The 25,759-nt window shown below is 47.1% G+C and overlaps 1 protein-coding gene across 2 annotated transcripts in view; it reads left to right on the top strand.

The window, feature by feature from the left end:
• Positions 1 to 871: 871 nt before the first annotated feature.
• The window catches only part of CDCA7L (cell division cycle associated 7 like), a 28,410-nt gene continuing 3,522 nt past the window's right edge, over positions 872 to 25,759 (top strand). Inside the window, exons 1-7 of one of the 2 annotated variants that reach the window (XM_081146696.1) lie at positions 872 to 994; positions 14,911 to 15,051; positions 19,412 to 19,543; positions 22,558 to 22,926; positions 24,437 to 24,508; positions 24,622 to 24,792; positions 25,327 to 25,452. In XM_081146696.1, coding sequence (XP_081002822.1) covers positions 971 to 994; positions 14,911 to 15,051; positions 19,412 to 19,543; positions 22,558 to 22,926; positions 24,437 to 24,508; positions 24,622 to 24,792; positions 25,327 to 25,452 — 1,035 coding nt within the window. In that variant the 5' untranslated portion in view covers positions 872 to 970. The remainder of the gene's footprint in view (positions 995 to 14,910; positions 15,052 to 19,411; positions 19,544 to 22,557; positions 22,927 to 24,436; positions 24,509 to 24,621; positions 24,793 to 25,326; positions 25,453 to 25,759) is intronic. The other variant, XM_081146697.1, reaches the window with a different exon arrangement.

Here is a 25,759-nt window from a genome sequence, read left to right as displayed (position 1 = left end):
TACACTTATTTGCATCATTATTATTGAACTTATTATCACCACTAATAAGTGGCATTATTTAAATTCATTAATTAAATTATTAATCAAATTACTAGTTACAATATTATTACATTTATTTGTATCACTATTACATTTATATCATCTTGTAGGTGATTGGCTCCCTGACTGTAATCTCCAACACAGCAAGGACCTGTTTTTTTGTTCAACCATGTGAACGAAATCATTGCCTAACGCACTGTTTGGCACATAGTAGGTGCTTAGGTGGTATCTGTTAAATTAATCAGTATTCCTGACCCCTCGAACGCTGTCTAGCGGCGCTGGAGGCCTACGTGCACAAGGGTGTAGCAAAGGCCGCGTCAGGTTCCAGTGGGGTTTGAAACTTCTTGCAAACTGAACTCTGTAGCGAAATGTTTTTGACGGCAGCCAACCCCGCCCTTTTAAAGCAACAAAACAAGACGAGCCCCGAAGCCGCCCTGGGAAACCGACCGCGGCAGAGGCTTTGGCTCCGGGGCACAACCTGCAATAAAGCCTGCAAAGCTCCCCGCGCGCACGGCCCAGCGTGCCAGCTGGAGGCTGCCCCGGGACTGCCCCTTTCATTTCTCCCGCGCGAAACCCAGCCGGACGGCTCCACTCCCTCCCTCCGCTGCAGGGGGGAGCCCGGCACCCCCAAACTGCTAGCCGCCTCAGGCCGCGCCCATCTGCAGCCCCCTCTCGCGCCGCCTGCGGAGCGAAGTTCCCTGGGCTCGGACTTTGGCTCCGGAGCCGCAGCCCCGCGGCCGGGCGCAGCGGCGCCGAGTGGGCGGCGCGCGCGCTCCCCCGTCCCGGCGCCCAGTGCGCCCCTCCCCGGGCCGCCGGAGCTCCGGGCACGGCGCGCGGGCTGCGCGGCCGCGGGCGTCCTCCCTGCGCCGGCGGGGGCGAGGCGGGCGCTGGCGGCGGCGTGCTAGGAGGAAGCCGGAGCCCGGGTGGAAGCATGGCGTTGGCGACTCGCTCCCAGGTGAGGGTCCGGCCGCCGGCCGCAGCCCCGACGCCCCCCGGCCTGCCTTGCCTTTGCGCCCGGCCCTGCTCCCTGCCTGGGGCTGGAAACGTGGCCCTTGGCCGCGGATTGTGGATCGCGCGCGCCCAGTCCCACGGACGCCAGGGTGGGCGCCCCCTGTAGGTGTGCGCAGTGGGGCGCGGGGGTGCCAGCGGGACTGGAGAGGCTGGGAGCCTCCGGCCCGGGTGGGTGCCCGGGGGTGGCGGCCCGGCCCCGAGCCCCGTGGGTGAGCGCATTTCCAAGGGAGGCAGAAGGGGCGCAGCCTGCGCTCGGCGTTTGCCGAGCTCTTGGAACCGGGGCGGGGGTGGGTGGGGGTGGGGAGCTTTTCTGGTGCGCGGCCCCCACTTTCTCTAGGAATTGGCACAGAGATAAGGAAGTTTAAGAAAAGCGTAATTTTTCTAAAAAGCTCTCGAGGGTCAGACCGGCTCAGCCGGGATAATGGAGCTTAAAAGGAATGGCTCTGGTCTTGCTACAGAACTTTTGTAAATGTTTTCAAGGAATTTAACCACTTGGGGCGGGGTGGGGGTGGGGATGGCAACGTCATTAGGCCAAATTAAAAAACAAAAAGCCCCAAGATCCCAAACCGTATACACAGCACGAGCCCAATTAACGCGTTAGGGTCTTAAGTAGCTTCTAAAAGTTTCCTCAACAAACCCTTGAGAGCGTTACCCTGATGGTTCAGTGGGTGCTGGGAATATGAACACGGCTTCGGTTTTCCTTCCTTTTTAAAAAGAGCCTTTCTCTACTTTCTAGTAGTGAATGTACTTTCCCCCCACCCCAGAGGTGAGCAATAAACACTTTTTTTTCAAATGAAGTAAAAATAAAACTTTTAGAAAGGGAAGGAAGCCGCTTGCGGGAGCCCGAGAGATACTTTGTATGAGGAGTTGGGTTTTTTCTCCCTTTTGTGAGCGCCTCTGACTCACTGCTTCCACCTTAACCTCCGACTGGTGTTTACCTCTTTCCTCTACCTGGGTGCTGGGCCTTGGCGTTGGGCGACAAGAAGGGGGCTGGCGCCAAGCGGCGGGGGGTGCTTGAGCCCAGGCCGCTGTCACCTGTCCAGGTCATCGGCACATTAAAAGTTGAGCCCTTAATGGTTGGTTTGGCCATTTACTAATTTCTGAAAGGCTTTCTGAAAGTGGACATTTGCTAGAAATCTCTTGTGGAGGTTTATAAGAAAGTAATATTTTAACGCCTCGGCAATGAGGGGAGGTATTAAAAGCATGGAAAACTAACTCAAGGTTAAAAAGGATTGAGACAGGCCTAGATTTTTGTTTGTTTTTGCTATTGTACTTTACCATGTAATTATCCTGTGCTTCTAGGAGGTTCAGGTGTCTCCAGGACTTCAACCTTTCTGGAAGGAGCCTTGAGCCCCTTGTGAATTTCATCAGCAATCTACCTTGATAATGTATCACTCCTGCCTGAATCCTGTTGTTCCGCCCGACTCACTTCTACCCCTTAAACACAGTTCATGCTTAGCCAGTTCAAAATGACCCAGAATGTGTACTTGGAGTGAACATTTTCCTGTTAAGTAATGAGGCCAAATTTTGGTAGCTCTAAATGTTAAACTATTTACCACGTAGGGTAATCCACAAATCCTATCCGACACATTATGCGTCAATTAGGGCAAATTACTATGTATAAGATCATCAGGTGTTGTTTTTTCTTTACTAAAGATCTCCTAACTGGCAGCGCAAATTAAGATGTGATGATTTTTTCCAGTGGAAATGTTCCTGTTCATCATAATTTAAATGTGAGCAGATTATAGTCTCTTTAATTTAAATTAGTGGAGAGTGGTTCCATGGGGTGGGCAGGTGACTGCAGATAAGAGCACTTAATGAACATTTCAGGCACAGCAAGATGTTAAATTCCTGTGGTTTTACCCTGTGCCCCAGCCCTATGAATGAAGCAGTGTGATGAACTGCCTGAAGCAGTATTAGTGCACGCTAAGGCTCAGCTCAGTGTGCAGTGGGTTTTAATCTCACACATACAGTAAATAAAATTTCCATCCCCTGGAAGGCGCAGAGGTGGCAGGGGTTCCAGCAAAGCAGCTTAGGCCTGATGTTGTAAGTAGAGGGAACTAGGAAGGGAGGAGAAGAGAAGGCACTCATTTGAACTCAGTTCCTTTCTGTTCTCTTTTGAGACCGCACTGGTGTGTCCGATTTGATGTCCTCTGACTGATCACATCTCCCATGGGCTGTAGTCCTTGTTGGGCCCACAAGTGTGTCTTTGTGTTTTTATACTGAATGACAGGACTAATACCCAGTAAAGGCTAGGACCTGGCCCCTTACTGAGCGCTCAGGGGCCTAGGATGAGACTGCCTCAGCACCGTAGCAGAGAAACTGGGGGTCCTGAATGTCCGTTACCTCTTCTAGCTCCAGGGTGCAGCTTGGACCCTTAGAGAAGGAACTGATGCTAAGTGTTCTCATGAATATGCATACTGTTGAAGGGGGGGCAAAGGGGAATTTTTCTGGCTATTGATCTCATAGCTACAAAGTTTGTACTCAGCTGATCCCATGGCTTAAAATTTGTGCCCAGAACCTGAGAAACTGGTCACAGAGGGGGGTCATCTTGGAAGGACAGCACAGTGATTTCCCTCTTTTATAGTTCTATATTTAAAAGGCCACTTGGTGGTTTTGATATTTTACTGACTACCTCGTCAGTTTAAGAGCTGAATTTTTAGTAATCCTGAGAAACGGCAGAACACAGCATCTCTGACCTGGTCAGGTATACAGGACAGAAAACCGTGATGTAATTATGTGACTTTCAGAATTTATGAATCTTACACTAAATTAATGAAAAGTTCAGTAAAGCCATTTGAATAGAATGGTCCGGGGACGTTCATTTTAAACTGCTCTTGTGAGTTCCTTACCCATCCTTCCCAACCCCCTACCCCTCCTTGCACCCTGGGAAACTATTGCTTCCTTTTAGAAGTCAGGCTGTGCTAGGTACTTAAAGTTATCAGAATTAATCCTCACAGTAGTTCTGTAAAGTAGGTTGCATTATCTGCATTTTAAAGATAAGATAAAATTGAACAATTAGCTTCAGGCAACCAGCAGGGAAGGAGCTGAGCCAGGATTCTGTTCCTAGGGCCATTGCCTGACTTTTGCCACTGAATCACCGGACTTTGGTAGGTTACCAAACTTTCACTAAAATAATTTTGTGAGGCTAAAGATCTTTGTCCAACATAGCACCACTGAGATGATCGGGGACATGCCAAATATATGTATTATTTAAATATAAGGGGTGTCAGCACTTCTGTTTTTCCTCATGATACCTTTGCCCCTCCCTCTAGGAGGGTTGGGCTGTTAACAGTAGTAGCTGGTCTGGTTCTTTTTTTAGGAACTGAACAGGTTATGCTTTGCACAAGATTCCTTGGATACAGTCTGCAAATGTCAGCTTCACGATATAAATAAGATCCACCAAGCTTTTACATAAAAATGATTTTTACAAGAATTCTGCATTGATGGCATCTTACGATAAGCTGAAATGAAAATAAACATTGAGCTACTGCTCTACCTACCCTGCCGTCTGGGTGTCATTTCCTAAATATTTTCCATCCAGTTGGCTGTGTTCCGTCACCATTGTTGCACAACTTTTATAGTTTGAGTGTTTATTTGAATTCTTTCTTCAGTGCCTTCAATGTCTTTCTCAGTAGCTTGGAAGTCTCGATAGTTTTCTTTCTTTTTTTTTTTAAATCCCTCACCCAAAGGTACTCTTTCCATTGCCTTTCAGAGAGAGTGGAAGGTGGGGAGGGAGAGGAAGGTGGGGGGGGAGAAACATTGATGTGATACAGACACATCGATTGGTTGTGTCCTGCACCCGCCCCTGCGGGGGAATCGAGCGGGAACCCAGGCGCGTGCAGTTGGCTGGACTAGAACCCTGGACTCTAACCACAGCCAGACCGGCTAGAGCAGTTTTCATTTAGTGACTGCAGTATTTCATTGAGTAGACGTGTGTTCCATGTGTTAATTTTGTGTTGAACATTTTTATTATTATTAAAGGAATTTTGCAGTAAGTGTCTTGGGGAATATATACGTACACACCTCACTCCTTGTTTGGAAACCACACTCGTTTAGTTACTGTTCTTTGTCATGTACTTACTACCTCGTAAAAGGAATATGCCTAGTTTTTGATGGTGGGAACCTCTGACATGTTATTTTTAAGGCATTTCCCTTTTTGTTGTGTTGTATGAGCTGAGAGAGAGCAGTTTTTGTTCAGGTTAGAACCAGGGCTCATGATCACTGGACTGAAACAGTGACTCTTCCTTTCTGAACTTTAGAGCACCTAGCAGAATGTTTTCCTTCGGGGTGAGTGGAAAGTAGTCCTAGAGGTATGTTCTTTACCAGCATCAGGTCTGTCTGGAGCCCCCCCCCCATCCATGAATGTGCTAACCGATGTGTAGTGGAAGTGCCTGTGGATTGGGTCCTCCGGAATTTGTGCAAGTTGGTTGGTTGACCCATTGTAAAGTGGTTCCTAAGAGCTAAAATAGATGTATTTCTGCTCTGGGTGGTAAATATAATGGGCAGGTGCAGTTTGGAAACCTTTACCGGGCTGTGCACTTAAGATACGTGCCCTTTTCTGGTTGCATGATGCACTTAAGACATTTAGAAAATAGCATTTCACATCCCTAAGTATGAGTTCTGAAGTCTGTGCTTTAGGACAGCCCTGGCTACCAGGTGTGTGGGTGACAAGTTCCCAGGGGTCTTGTGTCCTGCCAGTTGTACCAGTGTCCTCAGGACTGGACGTGGCCGGGGATCCCCTCCCACAGACCCATCTGCTGTTCCCCTAAACCTGCCATAGCAGCAGCGCAGTGCTTTGGGCAGCTCCCATCTTTAACACACTCCTCCAGGAGAGCCCTGTGTTCTTGGAGAGTGCCTTGCATTTGTGAGTGAGCTCTGGCATTTGGTCTTTTGTCACAGGGCCTGCGCCCCACGCCCGACCCCCCCCCCCACCTGCTGGCAGACCGCCTCTTCTGTTATGGCCCAGGATTTACCCCAGGGCAGTAGTGGCCTGTGACTCAAAACCACGCAGCAGGCCAAAATGATGGTATCCTGCTGTGTGAAGGGCGTGGCATCCAGTAGGTAGGTGTTAGATATTTGTTGCATCTTTTACAAAGATGGCTTAGGGCTGTCAGTGCAGTGAGTAGAAATGTGAGTTATGACAGGCTGGGACATCCGGCCGTTAGTGCCTGCCCGAGGCCTGGAGGTGTAGCAGCCCCACCCTGCCCGGGCAGGAGAGCTCCTCATCAATCTCTACTTTTATCTTTAGAAGTCATGCCTATTTTGCATTCTTTTCCATGAAACATTTTAATTTATTTTAATACAAAAATGCTATTTTAAACTACTCTTCTAGGAAAGAATTCCCCTCCCTGTCCCACCTGGGCTCCAGAAAGCCTTCTGGCTGTCACCGAGCTCCCCACTTTGAGGAGCATGGAACTGACATTTAGAAATCATACCTGTAATAAATCCTGAAGTAGAAAAGATATCTTCCTGCCCCCCACGCCATAAATTTTTTTATTTAAAGCTCCAGGACTCTGAGGGCACGTAAATGGGGGGAAAATACAAAAACAAAACTTGAGTTGATCACAAAACCCCCGAGAATACTTTTTAATGCAGAATGCCTTTATTTTCTCCATTAGCATCGGCTTAAAACGGAAAGTTAAGAAAAAGTAAAAGGGTACTTAAAATCATTGTTTATTCTTAATTTCTCCCCCCCTTTTTCCTTCTGACATTGGAACCAGGCCGTTTTGAGTTGGGGAGTTTTTTAAATAGTTGAAGCCAGTGGGGCTGTATTTGGCCTTTCCCACACATGGGCTCTTGCATAGACCCCTTATCTGACTTCAAAACAGCAACAAGAAGCAGCTCCGTCCTGTTTTCCCGCACTGCCAGCTTTAAGAACGCGCTGACAGGTGCCCGAGCCTCGCGGCCTCCTGCGGGCCTGCCTCTCTGGCTGTAAGGGGGGGGACGCGCTCTCGGGGAGCGTGCACATGCGCTCGGGCACAATGCCACCAGCCACGTGCCGTCAGCGGCACGCACGGGCCGCCCGCCACTGATTGTTCGGCACGTTTTCCACCGGCGGGGCAGAAGCGTGTCAAGAGGATCCCTGTCTGAAGGCTTCCAGGCTGGCTGGGGGTGAAGGTCCTCCCCACCCCCGTCGGTGTGCAGATCTGTTCAGGGCTCCTCTGCACTGAGCACGGGGACCCTCTCCTCTGGAAGATGGGTGCTCCCTGCCTCGCTGTTCCCCAGACTTAAAAAAAAATTTTTTCAATTATAGTTAACATACAATATTGTGTCAGTTTCAGGTCTACAGCATTGTGATCAGACATTTCTATACCTTACGAAGTGATCCCCCCTTGTGAGTCTAGTCCCCGTCTGGCACCATCCTTAATTATTACAGTATTATTGGTTATATTCCCTACGCTGTGCTTTACAGCCCTGTGACTCTTTGTCCCACCTACAAATCTCCTGCAAGTCTCCCTCCAGTCTGGCTCCGTCCTGCAGCTGTGCACATGTGGCTCATCTTGCCCCCCTAGAAGTCTTCCTGACCATCACCCCCACAGCGGTCAGGTGCCTTGTGGCCTCTGCCCTGTTCACATTTGTCACACCACACCAAGACTGCTTAGAGATCGTCTGGCTCCCTGCCCCTTCGACCCATTCCTCGTCGGATCCCTTAGCATGGCGCCCCTCACCTATTGGCACTGTTAAAGTCTTTTTAATAACTTTTCCTTATAGCCGTGGGCATAGTGTCCTCTGCTCCACAGAATGCTCTCCAGTCATAGTTTGGAAGCCATCAGAGCTTTATCCAAATGTTCCCATTCTTTCCCTGTGGGAGGAATGCGTTGTCCGGGGCCCTGAAGTGGGCGTGGGCAAGGCTGGTGACGTGCTCTGGCCAGTGAAGCGTGCAGGTGTGTGTCACTTCTGGGAGAATCCTGTAAATGCGAGCGCGTCCTTTCCTGTCTCCTTCCCTCTGCCTCTGCCAGCGTCCAGGTGGTGGTGGCTGTCAGCCCAGGTCCCGGGCGGGGACAGGTCCTGTGGGGGAGTGTGGGGTGGTTCACCTGGCTGGCCCAGCATGAGCATGTCACAGGAACAGGAAAGAAGCCTTGTTTTGTCTTAAGCCTTTGGGACTTAGAGTTGTTTGCTGCTGCTTTATAACTGGGTGGACACTCGAGGCAGTAGGAAGGTAATGGGAGTTACCTGCACAGAGGTAATTTACCTTACCACCACGTGCGCATCGTTTTGGTTGTTAGTGTGATACGGTGAGGGGAATGCTCCTGTGTATTAAGTCATTTGGAGTTCGGGGATGATAAGTGCCCTGTGTTGGGGGCAGGAGAGTCCCACAGGGCAAAGCAGCCCTTCTGTCCAAAATGTCAATAGCCCCTTGTTGAAAAACACTCAGAACGACTTGTCCTATTTGATGATCAATCTTTCAGAATCCAGAGAAGTCTTAACACTGGGTTCACATTTCCTGTCTGCTGATCTTTCTGGAAGAGGAAATTGCCCAGCACTTCCCAAGTGGCTTGGCTCACGTCCCTCTCAGAACTTCTGCCAAAGCCTGGTTCCTTGGCTACTCATTTGAACAGCTCTTCCAAGCCCTATACACTCATATATGTCTGTAAATCTCTCCCCACTTATATTTTCTCTTTTAAAATTAACATTGATTATTTTCCCTTTGGCCCTCCCTTTTTTTACTGTGGTAAAATATACATAACATAAAATTTATCATGTTAACTCTTTTTAAGTGTAACATATATCAGAATTTCATTCTTTTTTTAAAGCTGAATAATAATCTCTTGCATGTATGTATATACCACGTTTTGTTTATCCACTCATCCATCCATGGACATTTGGGCTATGTTCACTTTTGGCTATTGTGAGAAATGCTGCTATAAACATTGGTGTAAAATATCTGTTTGAATCCTTGCTTTCAATATTTTTGGAAATATACTTAAAAGTGGAGTTACTGGATCGTAGGGTAATTCTGTGCTTAATATTTGAGAAACCACCATATTGTTTGACAGTGGCTGCTGTACCGTTTTACATGCCCACTAACAGTTCCTAAAAGTTCTAATTTTTCCATCTCCTCACCAAGACTTATTTTCTGTTGTATTGACTATGGCCATCCTGATGAGTGTGAAGTGGTATCTCATTGTGGTTTTGATTTGCACTTCCCTAATAATGAGTGATGTTGAATATCTTTTTGTGTGTTTATTGGCCATCGGTGTCAGTTTAGAGAAATGTCCATTGATGTCCTTTAATCGTTTTTCAATTGGTATTGTTGTTATTGGGCTGTGGGAGTTCTTTATATATTCTGGATATTAATCCCTTATCAGATACATGATTTGCAAATATTTTCTCTCATTCTGTAGGTTACCTTGGTGTCATATCCAAGAAGTCATTGCAGAATTCAATGTCGTGAATTTTTCTTTCTATGTTTTCTTCTAAGAGTTTTGTGGTTTTAGCTCTTACATGTAGGTCTTTGATACATTTTGAGGTTTTTTGTAGATGGTGTTAAGTAAGGATATAGCTTCATCCTTTTGCACATGGAGATACAGTTTTCCCCACATCATTTGTAGAAAAGATTGTCCTTTCCCCATTGATCAGTCTTGGCACCCTTGTCAAAAATCATTTTACTGTCTGTGTGAGGGTTTATTTCTGGGCAGCCTATTCTGTTGCACTGGTCTAGATGTTTGTCTTTATGCTAGGAACATACTCTTTGGATTTCTGTAGCTTTGTAGTAAGTATTAAGTACTTTCAACAATAAAGATAAATTTTTAAAAATTAGTAAATGTGAGCCCTCTAACAGGGTTCTTCCTTTTCAAGATTGTTTTGGTTATTTAGGGACCCTCGAGATTCCACAAGAATATTAGGAAGGGCTCTTCCATTTCTGCAAAAAATGTTGAAGGGATTTCGATAGGGATTGCATTAGATCTTTAGATAGCTTTGGGTAGTGCCACCTGAACAATATTAAGTCTTCCAATCCATGAACATGTGATACCTTTCTGATTACGGTTGACTCTTGAATAACCCAGGTTCGAACTGCTTGAATGCACTTATATGTAGGTGTTGGGTTTTTTTTTCAGTTGACCCGCACAACTATATATTGTCTACAAGAGATCTAAAGACTTTTTTTTTTTAAATCCAATTTTTCAATCTGTGTTTTTTGATTGTAGAGTTTAATCCATTAAACTGATTTAAAATGATTCCTGGTAGAGAACAGCTTAAGTTTTGCCACTTTGGGTTTGGTTTTGTATGTCTTAGAGCTTTTTTGACCCTTATTTACTCCATTATTGGCTACTTTGTATTTTGTGGATTTCTTTGTAGTGACATGTTTTGGTTCCCATTTTATTACTATTTTCTTTGTGTGTATGTTCTATAGATACTTTCTCTGTGGTTACAATGGGGATTACATATAACTAAAATTAAAACAGTTTAATTTGAATGACGGCAGTTTAACTTAAGTGGCATAAAAAACTATTTGTGCACACCTTTGTCTCCCACTTTTGTTACTGATGTCACAGATTACATCTTTATGCATTGTGAGCCCACTAACAGATTCATAAGTATTTTTTTTGTGTCCTGTAGAAAATAACAAGAGAGCGGAAAGGAAAGAAGTTTCAGAGGGAGCGATGGTGGGAATGTAGGGTTTAACTCCTTCAGCCAGTGGGGAGCTGGCGAGGAGCCTGTAATTGCGAAGCCGCCCCGACTGCTGTTTGGAGACAGGCCTGTAGAGGGAGCTCTGGGAGGCACTTGACCGTGTGCCTGGCACTGTGCTCAGTTCAGACGGGAGGGACCAGTTGCCATCCTGGTGAGGAGCTACATTCTACACCTGATGCGAAGTATTTAGTAAACCACTTGCCTACTTTTATATTATTATAAGCAAATTTGAATAGTTGGATAAACAAGATTTTCAGTTACTATGAGTTTAGATTTAAAAAAATATTTAGGTTAAACTCATATAATATCAATTGAACCTTAAAGCGAACAGTTCAGTGGCATTTAGTACAGTCACAATGTTGGAGAAGAGACTGTTCCAGGACGTGACCGCCGTCTGTCCTGCGCGCTGGCCCCGGGCCAGAGTGGAGGTTCCCCCCCCCTTCCCCCCCAGGCTGGCTGATCGTAATCGCTAACAAATCAGCACCCCTCCTGCCTCCTGCTGTGTGCCAGCCCCTGGAACAGGCTGCTGTCCTGCCCTGGTCAGGCATGTCAGGTAATGCCCTGTCCCTGGCAGGTTCATGTTCACGCTGGTGACCAGGCCACCCCCCGCCCTCCGCCCTGCCCCCGCATAAGTCTCCAGTGCCCGCCTCGCGGCGGGGAGATGCGTTTGGTCTTGCAGCCGCCCCGCACATGCCTCCTGTGGACGTTTCCCTTAAACTCTCTGACTTGCCAGACTGGAATCTGGCCTTTTTTCTTCGGTCTTTCCCTGCCCTTCTCTTACGGAGGTAGGTTTTCAGGAGGTAGATTTTCAGCCTCAGGCTTTTCCCTGGGTCTTTGTGTATTAAGAATTACTCTAAAGGGAAACCCTGTACCTTTTAAGCTGTGGCCCGTTGCGTTTTCTTCTTCCAGCCCCCGGCGACCACTGGTCTGCTTTGGCCTCTGGATTTACCTATTCTGGATATTCCACCTAAGTGGAGTCATACAGTATGTGACCTTTGGCATCTGGATTCTCTTAGCATAATGTTTTCCAGGGTTATCTCCGTTGGAGCATGGATCAGTGTACTTCTTCCTTTTTATGGCTGAACAATAGTCCATTGTACATTGTATATGCCAGTTTTTCACCCATTTATCTGCGATGGACATTTGGATTCTTTCTAACTGTTGGCTGCTGTAAACAGTGCTGCTGTGAACATGCACGTACATGTGTTTGTTTGAAACACCACCTGTTTTCGGTTCTTTTGGTTATATACCTAAGAGTGAAAGTGCTGGTTATTCTAGGTTTGACTTTTCAAAGAGTCAGCAAACTTTTCCACAGCAGCCAAACCATTTTACATTCCCACCAGCCATGGACAAGCGTCTGATTTCTCTAATCTTTGCTGACACCCCCGCCCCCCCTTTTGGGGGTAAAGCCATACTCAGGACGTGAAGCGGCATCTTGTGTTTCTCATGTGCATTTCCCTAGCGAGTAATGCTGTTGAACGGCTTTCCATGTTCGCCCATTTGTGTATCTTCTTTGGAGAAATGTCTGTCAGTCCTTCGTGCTTTTAAAAAATTTTTTTTATTGAGTTTTTGTTGTTTTGTTGCATTGTAAAAGATCTTTACATATTCTCTATACTAGATCCTTACTAGTTGTATGACTTACAAATATTTCTCCCATTCTGTAGGTTGTCTTTTCACTTTCTTGACAGTTCCTTTGATGAATAGGTGTTTTTAGTTTTGATTAAGTCCAGTTTTATCTGTATTTTTCTTTGGTTGCTCCTGCGTTTGGTGTTATATTTAGGTTCGGTTTTTTTGATTGAATTAAATACTAAATACTAATTGACATAGTTATTTTTATTGAGAAATCAGCTTTTTCCTGTTTAGGCACTTGGGGATGTCTTTTGTAGGGGTGGTCACAAGCTGCGTGCCCTTGAGTGGGTCTAGGCTGAGGGTTGCCCCTCTTTGAAATGAGGGGAGGTGCTCCAGCCAACGGATGAGGTCTTGTCACTCTGATAATCCTTGATTTAATAACCCTCTTAACTAATTAGAGTTCGCATATTCCTTCACTCTGAGTTTATCCAGGTTTTCTGGCAATTTTTAAATCTGAGTGTATGTACTTTTCCCCCCCTTTTAGCTGACTGTCCTGTTTTAGATATGCATGACCAAATTTCTGTTTTGAAACCTTGGGCCCCTTTGCTTCCCCCACCGGTTCAGTATAAGGGTGTTTGTCTTGTCACTTCCTCCTGTCATTGATTGTGCCCTTAAAAACTGACAAAACATTGCTGGATCTCTAGATGAGAATCGTGCTTGTCTTCATTCTGGTTTCTTTCTTTACTTGGGGAGGTTGAAGACTTTTCAGTTATGTTTTTGCCTCTTATATGTTCCCTTTTCAGTGAATTTTCTTTGTTTTAACTAGTTTTATCTGTGCGATTCTTGCTTGGTGTATTTATTTTGTATGAAGTTTTCAGTGACAATAATTTGTTGTGTTTGTGGTGGATCTTTCTCCTAACATTTTTTTTCCTTTCTAAATTTTATTTTCTTCTTTGAAGAAGTTTTAAATTGTTGTGTGGTCCATGGTATTACTGATTTTGAGAGTCCTTCATATATTCTGGGTGTGGGTTCTTTGCTGGGTAGATGATTTGCAGATATTTCCTTCCAGGCTGTTGGCTTTTCTTGTCATTCTCTTAACAGTGGTTTTTGAAGAGCAGACATTCTTAATTTTGATTGTCATTTATACATTGTAAAAATCTATATTGTGCTTTTGGTGTTGTATCTAAGAATTCTTTGCCTAATCCAAGGTTACAAAGATTTTCTCCTATTTCTTGAAGTTTTATAGTTTTAGATTTTATATTATGGTTTGATCCATTTTGAGTTAATATTTTGGTAAATGGTGCATGTTTGGTAAATGGTATGTATGTTTCTTGTCGACCAACTAATTTAATCATAAGATATTTAAGGAAATGACAGGGGGAGAGAGAGACATAGATGTGAGAGTGAAACATCGATTGGTTGACTCCCATCCACTTCCCAATCGGGGTAAAACCTTTTGGTGTTTGGGACGACACTCCAACCGAGCCACCTGGCCAGGGTGGATTTCCTTCCTTTTTAAGGTTGAATAATATTCCATTGTATGCATATATGGCATTTTCTTTATTCATGCATCTGTTGTGGACAGTTGGGTTGCTTCCATTTTGTGGCTTTTGTAAATAGTGCTGCTATAAACAGGAAAGAGCTATTTTTAGTTTAAAGTTTGTTTTTTCTTTTGCTTAATTTTCTTAACACCTCAGTGCCCAGTATTAATACTACCAAACACTAGTAGATGTACTGTTGGTAATATTTGAAATTTTGGCATTTATAGTTTCCTTGGGTGATGTGTGTTGAAATATTTTAGGGTGATGTCTGTAAGTTACTTTGAACATACATGGATATTAGGTTGGTTCATATTAAATCACTGTTTTCCTAGGCCAAAAACAGACAAATATCAGCAGGTGCCTATGGTCCAAAGTCATATTTGTTGAAAGAAACAAAAATGTGGTGACATATGGGGGTTCCTTGTGAAGAGTATACAACCGTTTGTTCCATTCTTTCGTCTTTCTCTGTGTTGAAACTTTTTCAAAATAAGGAGTTGGGAACAAATAGGTAGTCAACATATACAAACGACCTGTCCGCAGATACACGTTTGCTGGGTTACGTGTGCTGACCGCATTCTCGCTGGGAGTAATTGCCCTTAATAGCGTCGAAATTCTCTTGGGATTCTAAGACGCTACAGTTGAATTAGAACATAGACAGGAAGGAAAGCTATTTCATTGTGTGAATTTTCATGTCTGAGTCAGCATATGAGAAAGGACAGAAAAATAAAGGACTGTAGATTAAGAAAAGAGGAGCGTGGTCATATCTCATGGAGTCTTTTGTTCCATGGATGCCATTTAATGGTTTCTCAGAGACCGGTGCCTATTGACTTTTCGTCAAGAGATCAAAAATGGCTTCTATCTGGGCATGGTCTTGACATTCTCTGTGAGATGGGCTGTAGCTCTAGAATTCAGAGAAGTCTTATCCCCACCCCCCTTCCCTTGTTGCCTAAGGTATGAGCCGAAGCACATTTTGCTCAGGGTTACTGGGTCTACTGGGCCACCAAGGCAGATTGAAAAGTTATGAGATGCCAATTCCTACTGCTCTTTAAAAATGTCCCTAAACGATGATAACAATCCCTAGTTTTACCCTTTTCCTGTTTTGAATCCAAAACAGATCCCTAAAGAAGTGGCTGACATCTTTAACGCCCCTAGTGATGATGAAGAGTTTGTCGGTTTCCAAGATGATGTTCCCATGGAAACCCTCTCATCAGAGGAGAGCTGCAATAGTTTTGACTCGCTGGAGTCGGGGAAACAGGTACGGATCTTCCTTTCGAGGCGGGCGTGTTCGGCTGGAAGCCTGGCCTTGGTTCAGATATTCTTGTCTTTGAACACGGCCTGAGATCGGTGGTATCAGTTCACGGTCGAGCATTTTATTTTATAAGCATTAGGCCTTCAGGTTTCAAGAATCTGGTGCGAGTTTCTCACTTTTGCTGTTTAAATCCTTTCTTATATACAGTAATTTATTTTTTCTTCCTAAAGGGGAGCTCACGTGATCAGATCTGTTTTCTGTGCAGCCTCGGGGCTGCTGCTTGTGGCCCCCACGCAGCTGGCAGGGGGCCGCCCCGCACAGCGCAGGGCCGGGACGTGTGGCTGCCGCGGGACAGTTGCAGCCCTGCTCCCGCAGCCTGGCTCTGTCGGCACCTCCCTCTTGGAACTGCAGGGGAGAGCATTTTTCTTTCTTTAATGACTCGGGTCTGTGGCACACACAAGTACAGTTCCCTGAGAGAGACTCCTGGAGTCTGTGTGGCGCCTTAGCAACAGCCCGGCCCACCAGGATGTCCAGCCCCCGTGGCATTTCCCCGGCTTCCCCGTGGCGCTCAGAGTTCCTCCGTGTCCCTCGACCGTGGTCCGCCCTTTAAAAGGCTGTCAATGAAGCCCGTGGTGCTTCCACCAGGCGAGTCCAGGAGGGGAAGCAGTTAGTACTCGGCTGGCTGTGTACGTCCTGGCCTCGGCGGGAGCTGCCCTGTCCCGGGACCTGGGGCCTCCCCTTGCCCGACGTCTCCACGGCGTCCGACCCCACCGGCCACCTGCTGCCACTCCCCTTGCTCTCTTCCTCCCAGTTACACCTCTCGTTTGTTGTCGTCTCTTCTGTTTCCTGTCCCCACGCGTGGATGTTCTCCAAGGTTTTGTCTTCAGACCCTTTCACTTAGTGACCTCAGCGCGTGGCCTGGTTTCAGCTCTTACCTCCAAGTTGGAAGGCTTGGCTGTCCCTTCCCTCCAGCCCCAGATCCTTCTGACTGCCAGCTGGACCGCTCCGGATTATTCAGGGCAGGTCTGCAGCTCACCCCTTTCCCTCCGTGGTTGTCTGTCTGCCTTCCCCTTTGTTACCTCCATCTCGGTGTTCTTGCCCCCCCCCCCCCATTTCCCCGACTCCCTTCCAGGAGTTGGTGAATCTTCCCACCTCCATTCCTTCCCTTCTCTCCCTCATAGCCCGTAGCTCAGCTGTAGAACTGAGCTGTGGTCATGGGCTTCCCTGGCCTAGAAATTGCCAGTCTCCATTTGGGCACGGTCAGGCAGCGAGGGGCAGGGGTGTCCTGAGCAGTGCAGGACATGGGCAAAGTGCTGAGCCTTAAGAAACAAAGCATCAATGAAGGGAAAAAAAGGGGACATCTGTAATAACTTTCAGCAATAAAGGTAAATTTAAAAAACACACACAAAGTAGCTGCTTTGGCTATTATGACGACTGCTACTTCTGTGTGGTCAAGTGTGCCATCCCCTCCTCCATCACGTCGTCTTAGATGGCCCGTGACAATATGCTTTTCATACAGGTTACACTTAATGCATGTACCTCCCTAGGAAGGTGTAGGTGCTGTATTATCCACATTTTACAGGTGATGAAATTAAAGCTCAGGGAGGCGAAATAACTCACCCAAGGTCCCACATCTGGGAAGCGGTGGAGCTGGGATGGTCCAGATGGAGCAGCACCACTTCTCACGCTCTCACCTCCCGCTGCTGTCTTTCCTGCCTGCGGTGCTGGAGTGGAACAGAAACGGCACCGGTTCCCTGCCCGTTCGCTGTCTGCCCTGTGTGTACACTGCTCTGTGCATCCACCCTGCCTGTGCACTCACTCAGCATTTTTCTAGATTCCACCCCAGTTCGGACCCAGTTCACATGCTGCCTCTTCCAGGAAGTCTTAACTGGATTTTCTTTGGTCCCGAGTGCCACTGTGCTTGTTTCTCCCTTCTAACACTGATCCTCACCTTGGTTACTTGTGTGGTCCCTTCCCTGCTGTTTCCCGCACCCAGCACCCATGGTGAATGAGCGCCCATGGGGTGGAATTGACGTGGGACGCTTGTCTGCCTTTGTTCAGCCCGCCATGACGTTCCAGTCTGTTCCTTTATGTCACACGAGCTTCACAATAAAAAAAGGCACCCCCTCTTCTGAGCTCTTCTTCTGATCGGTTTGCTTATGTCCTTGATCTTGGTGACCAAGGCTCACACCATATCGTCTAGTACTGATCTTAAAAAATAACAAACGGGTCCCGGAGAGCCAAGAGCTGTGTGAGGCTTGTACCCTAGAGCGCAGCGAGGCTGCGTGGCGGGCATGTGTGCCTCATGCAGACCCACGTTAAAAACGTTTCTTACACCCTGTGGAGTAAGAACAAAAGCCTAGGCCTTGGTTTGGGTCTGTGGCTAAGTTATTTTTCTCCATCAGCCCTGCCCACCAAAGATACTGATTTCTCCCTGGCTGACCACTGCCCTTGTGAGGCCAGTTCAAAGGCTAGACATTGCCGAGGACTGGAAGGGCGGACCTTGCTGCCGTAAGGCTGGCCTGTTCTCAGGGCCCTCCGCAGGGACTACACGTAGGCCCCTTGCCCCAAAGCGGCCTGCGGGGGCCACCTCAGGGCTCCTGGAACCAGATGTTTCCTGCCCTCGGAGAGAGCAGGTTCGGTGGGTTTCCTCGGGAGCCAGCTGGGCACCTTTCTTCCTTAATCATAGGTCCCCGTCTGCTGCTTTCCCACCCGGACCCCACGCACTCAGACCCATTTGAACCAGCCAGGAGGAGCCGCACGAACTTGTACCCCATTATGTGCAGCAGTGCTGGGCTCCCTTAAACACAATTTGAATTTCACTTTAAAGAAACTTCCCGTGTGTGTGTTTTCCAAGCAGCGGCACCACAGCCATCAGCAAAGAAACAGAGTAATTTAGCTCCGCGCACACTCACTCCAATTACCCATAATAATTCATAGGAGGCATTTTGAAGCTTAAAAATGTTCTGGATGTAGACAGTTCTTTCTCTATCCCCCGTTAAGTCTTTCCACTTGTCTATTCTGTCTTTCTCCCGAGATGATCTGAGCTGAAAGAAATGCGTAATTAAAGTCAGGGAAAGGCTTTGGGGGAGATAAAGATTCCCCAACCACATGTGGTGTGATGAGGGATCATTGCTATATCAGGTGTGGGAGGAAGAGATGTCAGAGGCAACCGGGGACATGGACTGCAGCCCTGGCAGCCAGCATGGAGGAGGCTGTTTGTGGGTCTCCTTTCCGAACTGCAATGCTGTCCTTTCCCTCTCCTCTCTTTCAAGCATGCCATTTAGAGAACCCTGTTTTCTTCTTTTCATTAGTTCAATAGAAAGTCACGTCTTCATTGGAAAATGCTCTTCTGTTTTTAAGAGTCAGTCATATAACATCTTTCCGTCTGTCCACTTGCTACCTGTTGGGGTTGCTGGGCTCTGGCCACCTGGGAACTCCTAGGGGTCATGGAGGGTGGGAGGGTCCATCAGTCCCCTGAGGCAGTCGGTGCAGGGCCACTGCAGTGAGCTCAGCTCAGCAGTGGGCGGGCAGGGGAGTGAGTGTCCAGCCCTTTCTTTCCTGCGGAGAAGCTTGCGGGCCTGGAGGGCAGGCGTGCTCACTGGCTGGGGGACACGGGCTTTGGGTGGCTGTGGGAAACGAAAGCCAGAGTGTGGGAGGGAGCCAGGTTTTCGCTCCCTCTCCACCTTCTCCCCTGGCTTTCTGGTTCTGTGCGAAAGCAGACATCCTGTTGGGCAGCCCTGGCAGGAGAAACTGAACTCCACCAGCGCTCAGCCGTCAGACAAGAAGCTGAGAGAGGCTGTGCACATTGAGTTTTTAAATCGTTCAATTTATGGGTCTAAATTTCTGTAAGCTGCAGAAAGCAAGTATATGTGTGTGTGTGTTTGTTGTGGTAAAATACACATAACATAAAATTTACCATTTTAACTATTTAAAAATATATATATCTATATTGACTTCAGAAAGAGGAAGGGAGGGAGGCAGTTGGAACATCAGCGGTCGGCTGCCTCCAGCACCCCCCCGGGGGGGAGATCTAACCTGCAACCCGGGTATGTGCCCTGACCAGGAATCGAACTGGGACCTCCTGGATCCTAGGCCGATGCCCAACCGCTGAGCCACGCCCGGCCGGGCCATTTGAACCATTTTTAAGTGCAGGCAAGTTCCCAGTTTCTTGCCAGCAAAAGACACTACCTGGCATTAGCTACATTCACAGTGCTGGGCAGCTGTTGTCACCGTTGTCCATTTCCAGAATGTTCTCATCTCAGACAGAATCTCTGGACCCATTAAACAACAGCCCCCCATCGCCCCGGACGCCTGGTACCTCTTTCCTCTCTCTCTCTCTGACTTGCGTGTGTTTTTAATTTAGCAGGATGTGCGCTTCCGTTCCAAATACTTCACAGAAGAACTGCGAAGAATTTTTATAGAGGACACCGACTCAGACATGGAGGATTTTGAGGGATTTACCCAGAGTGACCTGAGTGTGAGCAGTAACCCAGAGGTAAAGGTGATAATTAGCAACACGAGGGAGTGTGGCTTGTAATGTTCGCAGGCCTGTTTCCGAATTGCATTTGTACTTGGAAGAAGCAAACCTTCACACGCGCAAAGGTTCCGCTTGTCCTTACGCGCTTATCACAGCGGATAAAACTGCTGTCCTGAGGCGCATCCCTGGCCCACCGGCCCATCATTCTCTAAGGGGAAACCCACCCGTCCCCCCTCGTGTCTTTGGAGTTTGGGGGGGGAGGGGTTGTGTCTCAGGTGTCCCTTACTGTCCTTATCAAACACTTTCTTGAACCTCTTTTATCTGAAAAGAGGGGTGTCTGGGAGTAACATGTTCTTTAAAGTCATTTTTTCTTGTGTGTGAAGGAAGGTTCTTGGGTTTGTTGTTAATTTGGCAAAGGTTTAGCTGCGCAGGCTTTTGAGTTTTCCCTCTGGTTCTTGATTCAGAGTTTGACATTGTTTTTTGGGGTTTTTTAATGGACATTTTTGAGGAGAGAAAGGAAGTGAGAGGGAGAGAGAGTTAGAGAGACGTCGATGTGAAAGCGGCTGCCTCCTGCATGTCCTCTACTAGGGATCGAGCCCGAAACCCGGGGAGTGTGCCCTGGCTGGGAATCAAATAGGCAGTCTCTTGGTGCACGGGATCGCTCCTCACCACCTGGACCACACTGGCCAGGGCCTGATGTGCTTTTTAATGAGAAGGATGACCCAGGCCTGCCTCATTCCTGAGGGAAGTCTGCTCTTGTTGCTCTGCTATAAACAGGCTTCTTGATTTCCTATTGATTCTGTATGTTTTAGGCCAGTTTGCTGACTAGTATTTAAGTCTCAGGTTAACGTTAAGGAACAGCCTTTGGATTTTTTTTTAGGTAAAAAGTATTTTCTGCTAACTGAAAAATGCATTGATCCCCCAAATCAGTGTGCCCCTCCCTTCTTCGGTTTCAAGATTATAAAGGAAAGAGGTTAAGTTAAGCCTCTTCACGTTCAGAAACTCCTAAGGAAGCACTCTGGCCTGGAACCTGTGTAGACGGTTAAATAAGCTGTAACTAGTAGGTTCGCTGTGTCCCCCAGGGAACTTAAGGCCTGAAAGCCCTTGTTTGATGGTGATTTTTTCCCCATGCCAGCAACACAGAGCTGTGCCAACCTGTGGGCTCCAGCCCTCCCTTGGCTTTCTTTATACAGGCTGTTTGTGTGGCAGTCGTGTGTTCTGGCCAGCAGGTCTCCAGCTTTTGGCCAGCAAGACACTAAGATCCTTCCAAACCCTAATGGGTGTCATCTACTCTTAGTGACTTCTTTTCTGTTCTTTAGCTTAGTGATGTCTGGTTATGCAAAGAATTTGTGTTTCCAGCATGGCAAAGTAAATTACCCCAAAAGTCCCCCACACCTCCACAGTCTAAATTTGGGGTATGAATCGTGACATGTTGACTCTCATATAAACTCATAGCCCAGGGCAGGTCTACCTGCAAATTTTCTTTTAAATTTTGGTGAGAAAACAAGGATTGTTGCCTCCCCCACCCAGCCTCCATTCCCAGGAGAACTGGGGAGACCACCTTTTCTGGTGATAGGCTATTACTGTCCCTTGCTCCTGCTGTCTTCTAGCCAGAGATAAACCAGCCACAGCAGGGGGACAGCCCTGCTGTTCTTTCTCTCCAGGCTGAGTGTCCACTGGTGTTTTTAGGTTGCTCTTTCCATACTTAAGTCCTCCTTAGTAAGCTGTTCTACATCCTTGGTAAAGAGAGGAGAATTAGCTGATGAGTCTGATAAATAAAGCCAGTTGGGGGGTAATTTCTTTGAGGTTCTCCAATAGTATCTCCTAAAATTGGATCCCTCTGCAGCCTGTCATTTTCAATTCCAAAGCTACAAGTGTAGAAAGTTCAGGATATTAAAAATGCAAATTAGTACAGTATGCTTTTATTTTCCTACTTGGTGTGTGGATTAAATGAATAGCACACCAAGCTTTGGAAATTTTGCATTTTTTCCTGCCTCTGCCTTATTTTTACCTTGAGTCCAGCTGGAACTTGAGGCATGGTCCCTGAGTGAATCCCGGGCCCATCCTGGTCTTCCTGCAGCTCTGCTCACAGCAGTCCCATCGTCAGGCGTCCCTGACGGAGGTCCCTGGACTCGTCCTTCCAGCACGTGGTCAAAGACAGATGCCCAGGAGAGGTCCCTGATCTCGATTTTTAAGCCTCTTTCTATTATTGCCAGTAGTCCCCTCACATCTGAGATGTCACCTGCCGTCCCATGGTCAGTCATTGCCTTCGTTTCTTTCTATGTAGAACCAAGTTATGTTCTCATGCTGGAGACCTATTCCATGGAGATTTTGAAAATTGGGAGAATTTCTTGAGCTAACTGAATGGGTGCTCCACAGCGACCTGAGGAGCCTTCTGCCTCGATTCCTCTCCCCTCCCCCTCATTGCTCTGCGGTCACAGAACAGGCACTGAGGACCCATCGTGTCCTGGAGATGAGGTTCCCCCCTGACCCCAGTATCAGTTCCCTGCTGCTTTTTACTCAAGTCCTATTCCTGCTGTTTAGTGTAGAGTAGTCAGCGATTTTTTCTTCCCTTAGCACTCCCATTTTTATCTGAAGATGAGTTTTAGGTCACTCACCCCCTTTTTCTGTGACTATTCCCCATGTTACTTGGCTTCCAGACCTGCCAGCGTGGCTGTTCCCTGTGCAGGAGCCCAATTTGTAGTGTTTTGCTCCCAGTCTGATGCTCTGAAAGGAACCCAGTTTGCCAGTGGCTGAGAATTTGCATTTGTGCTCCGAGGGAAGGCCCTGGTCTCAGCTGTAACCGCGAGAGGGTCCTTCACCTCAACGGGGCGGAGCCGAGCGCAGCGACGACGCCTGCCTGGGTTTCATCCATCGGCAAGCTCCTTGGACACTGAACTGAAGAGTTTCAGGGAACTAATAAGAGGAGGGGAGGCTTTCAGCTATTTATCTTTTTCCTAAAACAGTGGTTTTAAATATGTCTTTTTGCAAGTCTCTTACAAGATAGCATCTTTGTGTTTTCTTTCCGGTAGCTCGAGGAGTCTGATTTGAGAGCCGATGGTAAGGCGCCGGCGAGCGAGGACGAGGAAGGTGAAGATGCAAAGGCCACACCGAGGAGCAGGCCGAGGGGGAGCAGCATTGGCCTTCGGGTGGCCTTGCAGTTCCCCACCAAGAAGCTGGCAAAGAAAGCCAACGGGAAGAATTCATCTGAGCCGCTGTTTCCTAGCTCACGCTCACAGGACAGTAAAAAAGCCATCCCTGGGAAAAAGAAAAGCTGCAGACAAGGGAAGGAAAGGGAAGATTCTGCCTCTGAGCCTGAGGCTGACTCCAGGGACGAGGGCCAGGAGAGCTCGGACGCGCTGCTGAAACGGACCATGAACATCAAAGAGAACAAGGCCATGGTAAGGCCCGCGCGGCCACCCGGGAGCTGGCGCTGGGCTGACGGCGCCGCGGGGCGCACAGGCGGCTTTGGCGTCTGCTGGGAAATGTGTTCTGGGGACTGGAGCCTTTCTCTTTTCCTGAACCCCAGGCAATTGTGACCTGATAGTTTGGGAACAGAAAGAGACTCCCAGCACCACTTTTAGCCCCCTGCCCTGTGCCATGACCTATGGAATGGTTTTGGAGCTGAGAGGAGCTGAACCACGGGCCTGTGCCCGGCGGAAGGAAGCTGTGAATAAGACGTGGGGAAGCCCCCTTAGGCTCGCACTGCCGGTCAGGCAGGCCTCTCGCAGCCCAGGCACCTCCTGGGATGACCTGCTGTGGTTTCAGGACATTGTCTGAAGGAATGAAACAGGTCTAGGTATTAAAACACACTGAGCTTCAAAATGTCTTCACTCAAATAATTAATGGAACAAGGTGAAATCTGCCATGTGTAGCTTTTCTGTACATGGGCAGTGACTGTTTTTAGATTCATAATTTTGTATATACAGAATTAAAAATTCTACCACTCGTAGTCACTTGTAGCATTTCGGTGTATGTTTTTCTTTAATATTTTGTTTTTAAAAAAAAGAGTCATGGAGCCCAGCCTGTGTTGCTTAGAGGCAGAGCATTGACCTATGATCTGGGAGATTGCAGTTTGATTCCGGTCAGGGCACATGCCCAGGTTGCCGGCTCTATACCCAGCAGGGTGTGTGCAGGATGCAGCCGATCAATGACTCTCCGAAATTAATAAAAACATTTTTTAAAAAGTCATGTAATGATGCTGTATATACAATCTTATATGTCTAATAAGTTACTTTAGGAAATAAAAAGCTTACTTTCAGGTAACATTTATCCTAAGACACATTTGTGCTTATCAGCTAAGGGAAATTTTAAACACTGTGTCTGTCTGTATCTTTAAAATAAGAACTGTGTTTGTTCTTCATGATCTTTCACTGACACCAGTATATTTGTATAAATCTAAAACTAAAAAGAATCCTAATGAAATGGCATAATTGGCATATTAATGCCTGTTATGTGGTGGTTTTTTGGAAGTATTTTCAGAAATTATTTTTATTGATGAGAACTTAATTTTTGGAGCTCTAAATAACTGTTAGCATGATCTAGTAGCGCTTTCTCTGTTTTAAACATGAAGAAACTTGATTCAAATGTGCAAAACTGTTCCAGGGCCACACTGCTAACTAGTGGCCGGGTCAGGATTCCAACCTGATGCTCCAGGCCTTGGTCATTACAGGACAGTTTTCATCGTCCCATATCTTTGTACATAAGGAATGGGCATAGATTTTATTCCTGTGAATGATATCAGCATCTCACCTCTGGAGATGAAAATCTTTATGTGTGAGGTTAAAATGGTAACAACTGCTGAGATCTTATGTACACTACGTTACTCAAGTTTCTCATGGCTGATAAGGCGTTGGATGAACTAGACTTGGGGGTACTCATGTGCAATCCTTTCTTTGTTCTGAACTCTAGCTTGCTCAGCTATTGGCGGAATTGAACACAATGCCCGATTTCTTCCCAGTACGAACCCCGAACTCAACTTCTGTAAGTGGAGCTCCTTACTATTATTTATTCCAATTCTGGTGGCCATAACCGATTGCCAGATGGCTTGCGTCCGGAAAGCACCCAGCCGTACATGTCTGTGCTCTTGCTTTCAGAAGAAGAAAACCGTGAGGCGGGCCTTCTCCGAGGGGCAGATCACCAGGCGCACGAACCCCACCCGGAGCGCACGGCCGCCCGAGAAGTTCGCTCTGGAGAACTTCACCGTCTCGGCCACCAAGTTTGCAGAAGAGTTTTACGGTTTCAGAAGGAGGAAGACAATTAGTGGGGTAATTTTTGACCACAGTAAACAAATTATTCTTTGTCTAAACCAGTTGTCCTCTAACATCAGAGTCACTCCAGGGCTTATTAAAGGTGCCAAGGTTCTGCCCCGGTTGATCTGCAGCAGCTGAGAATTTGCATTTTCATTCCTGAGACCACACTTAGAACCCCTGGTATAAACTTTCGGCCACGGGGAGAGCCTTTATCTAAGCCCCACTGAGGAGCAGAGCAGCTCAGTAGTTAGGAACCCCAGCTTGATTTCCAGTGGAGGCAATACAGGCCTGTTAGCGGCTCCGGTCAGCTCGTGGTTTTGCACGGGGCAAAGTACAGAGATTCCCAGTCACCTCTGTTTTAGGAATGAGGTGTTTCAAGTGCCTTCAGTCAGGAGGGAGAAACTCTGGACTCTTCCCATGTGTGGGTTTGGTGCTTCACTGTGGTTCACTTCCCTGTGCTCAGAGTTTACAGCAGGTGCCCATGGTGCTAGAACTCTGATAGCCACTCAGAGTATCTCATGCCAGGTTCTACTTTGTCGTCTTTTGCAGGGGAGGTGCCAGGGGTATCGACGGCGTCACCGGATGTCTTCTTTTCGGCCCGTGGAGGATATCACTGAAGAAGACTTAGAAAATGTTGCCATAACTGTTCGAGATAAAATCTATGATAAAGTTCTGGTGAGTTGCATACGATAATTCACATGATTGGGATTCTTATTGGGACTCCAAGGCACTAGCATTTGAAATCCTGCACTGTTGGTAGATGTGTCTGGGCTTCCACCGCGGACCATCTCCCCAGGACACAGAGTGGGCTCTGAATTGGAGGAATTCTCATGGGGGAGAGGTTTCTGCGGGGGCTGCAGGGGTATAGTTTAGAAAAACATTTATTTATAAGTTGTATTTTAAATGTTCAGTTTCTATGGTTATATTAACAAAAAAGTATATAAAGTTTAAGAGACTATTTGGTAGGAGGTGGGTTAAAAGT

This window comes from Miniopterus schreibersii (assembly GCF_964146895.1).
Source record: "Miniopterus schreibersii genome assembly, chromosome: 9".
NCBI classification, from domain to species: Eukaryota; Metazoa; Chordata; class Mammalia; order Chiroptera; family Miniopteridae; genus Miniopterus; species Miniopterus schreibersii.
Note: the sequence above shows the minus strand (reverse complement) of the source record. Positions and strands in the feature narration are given on the sequence as shown.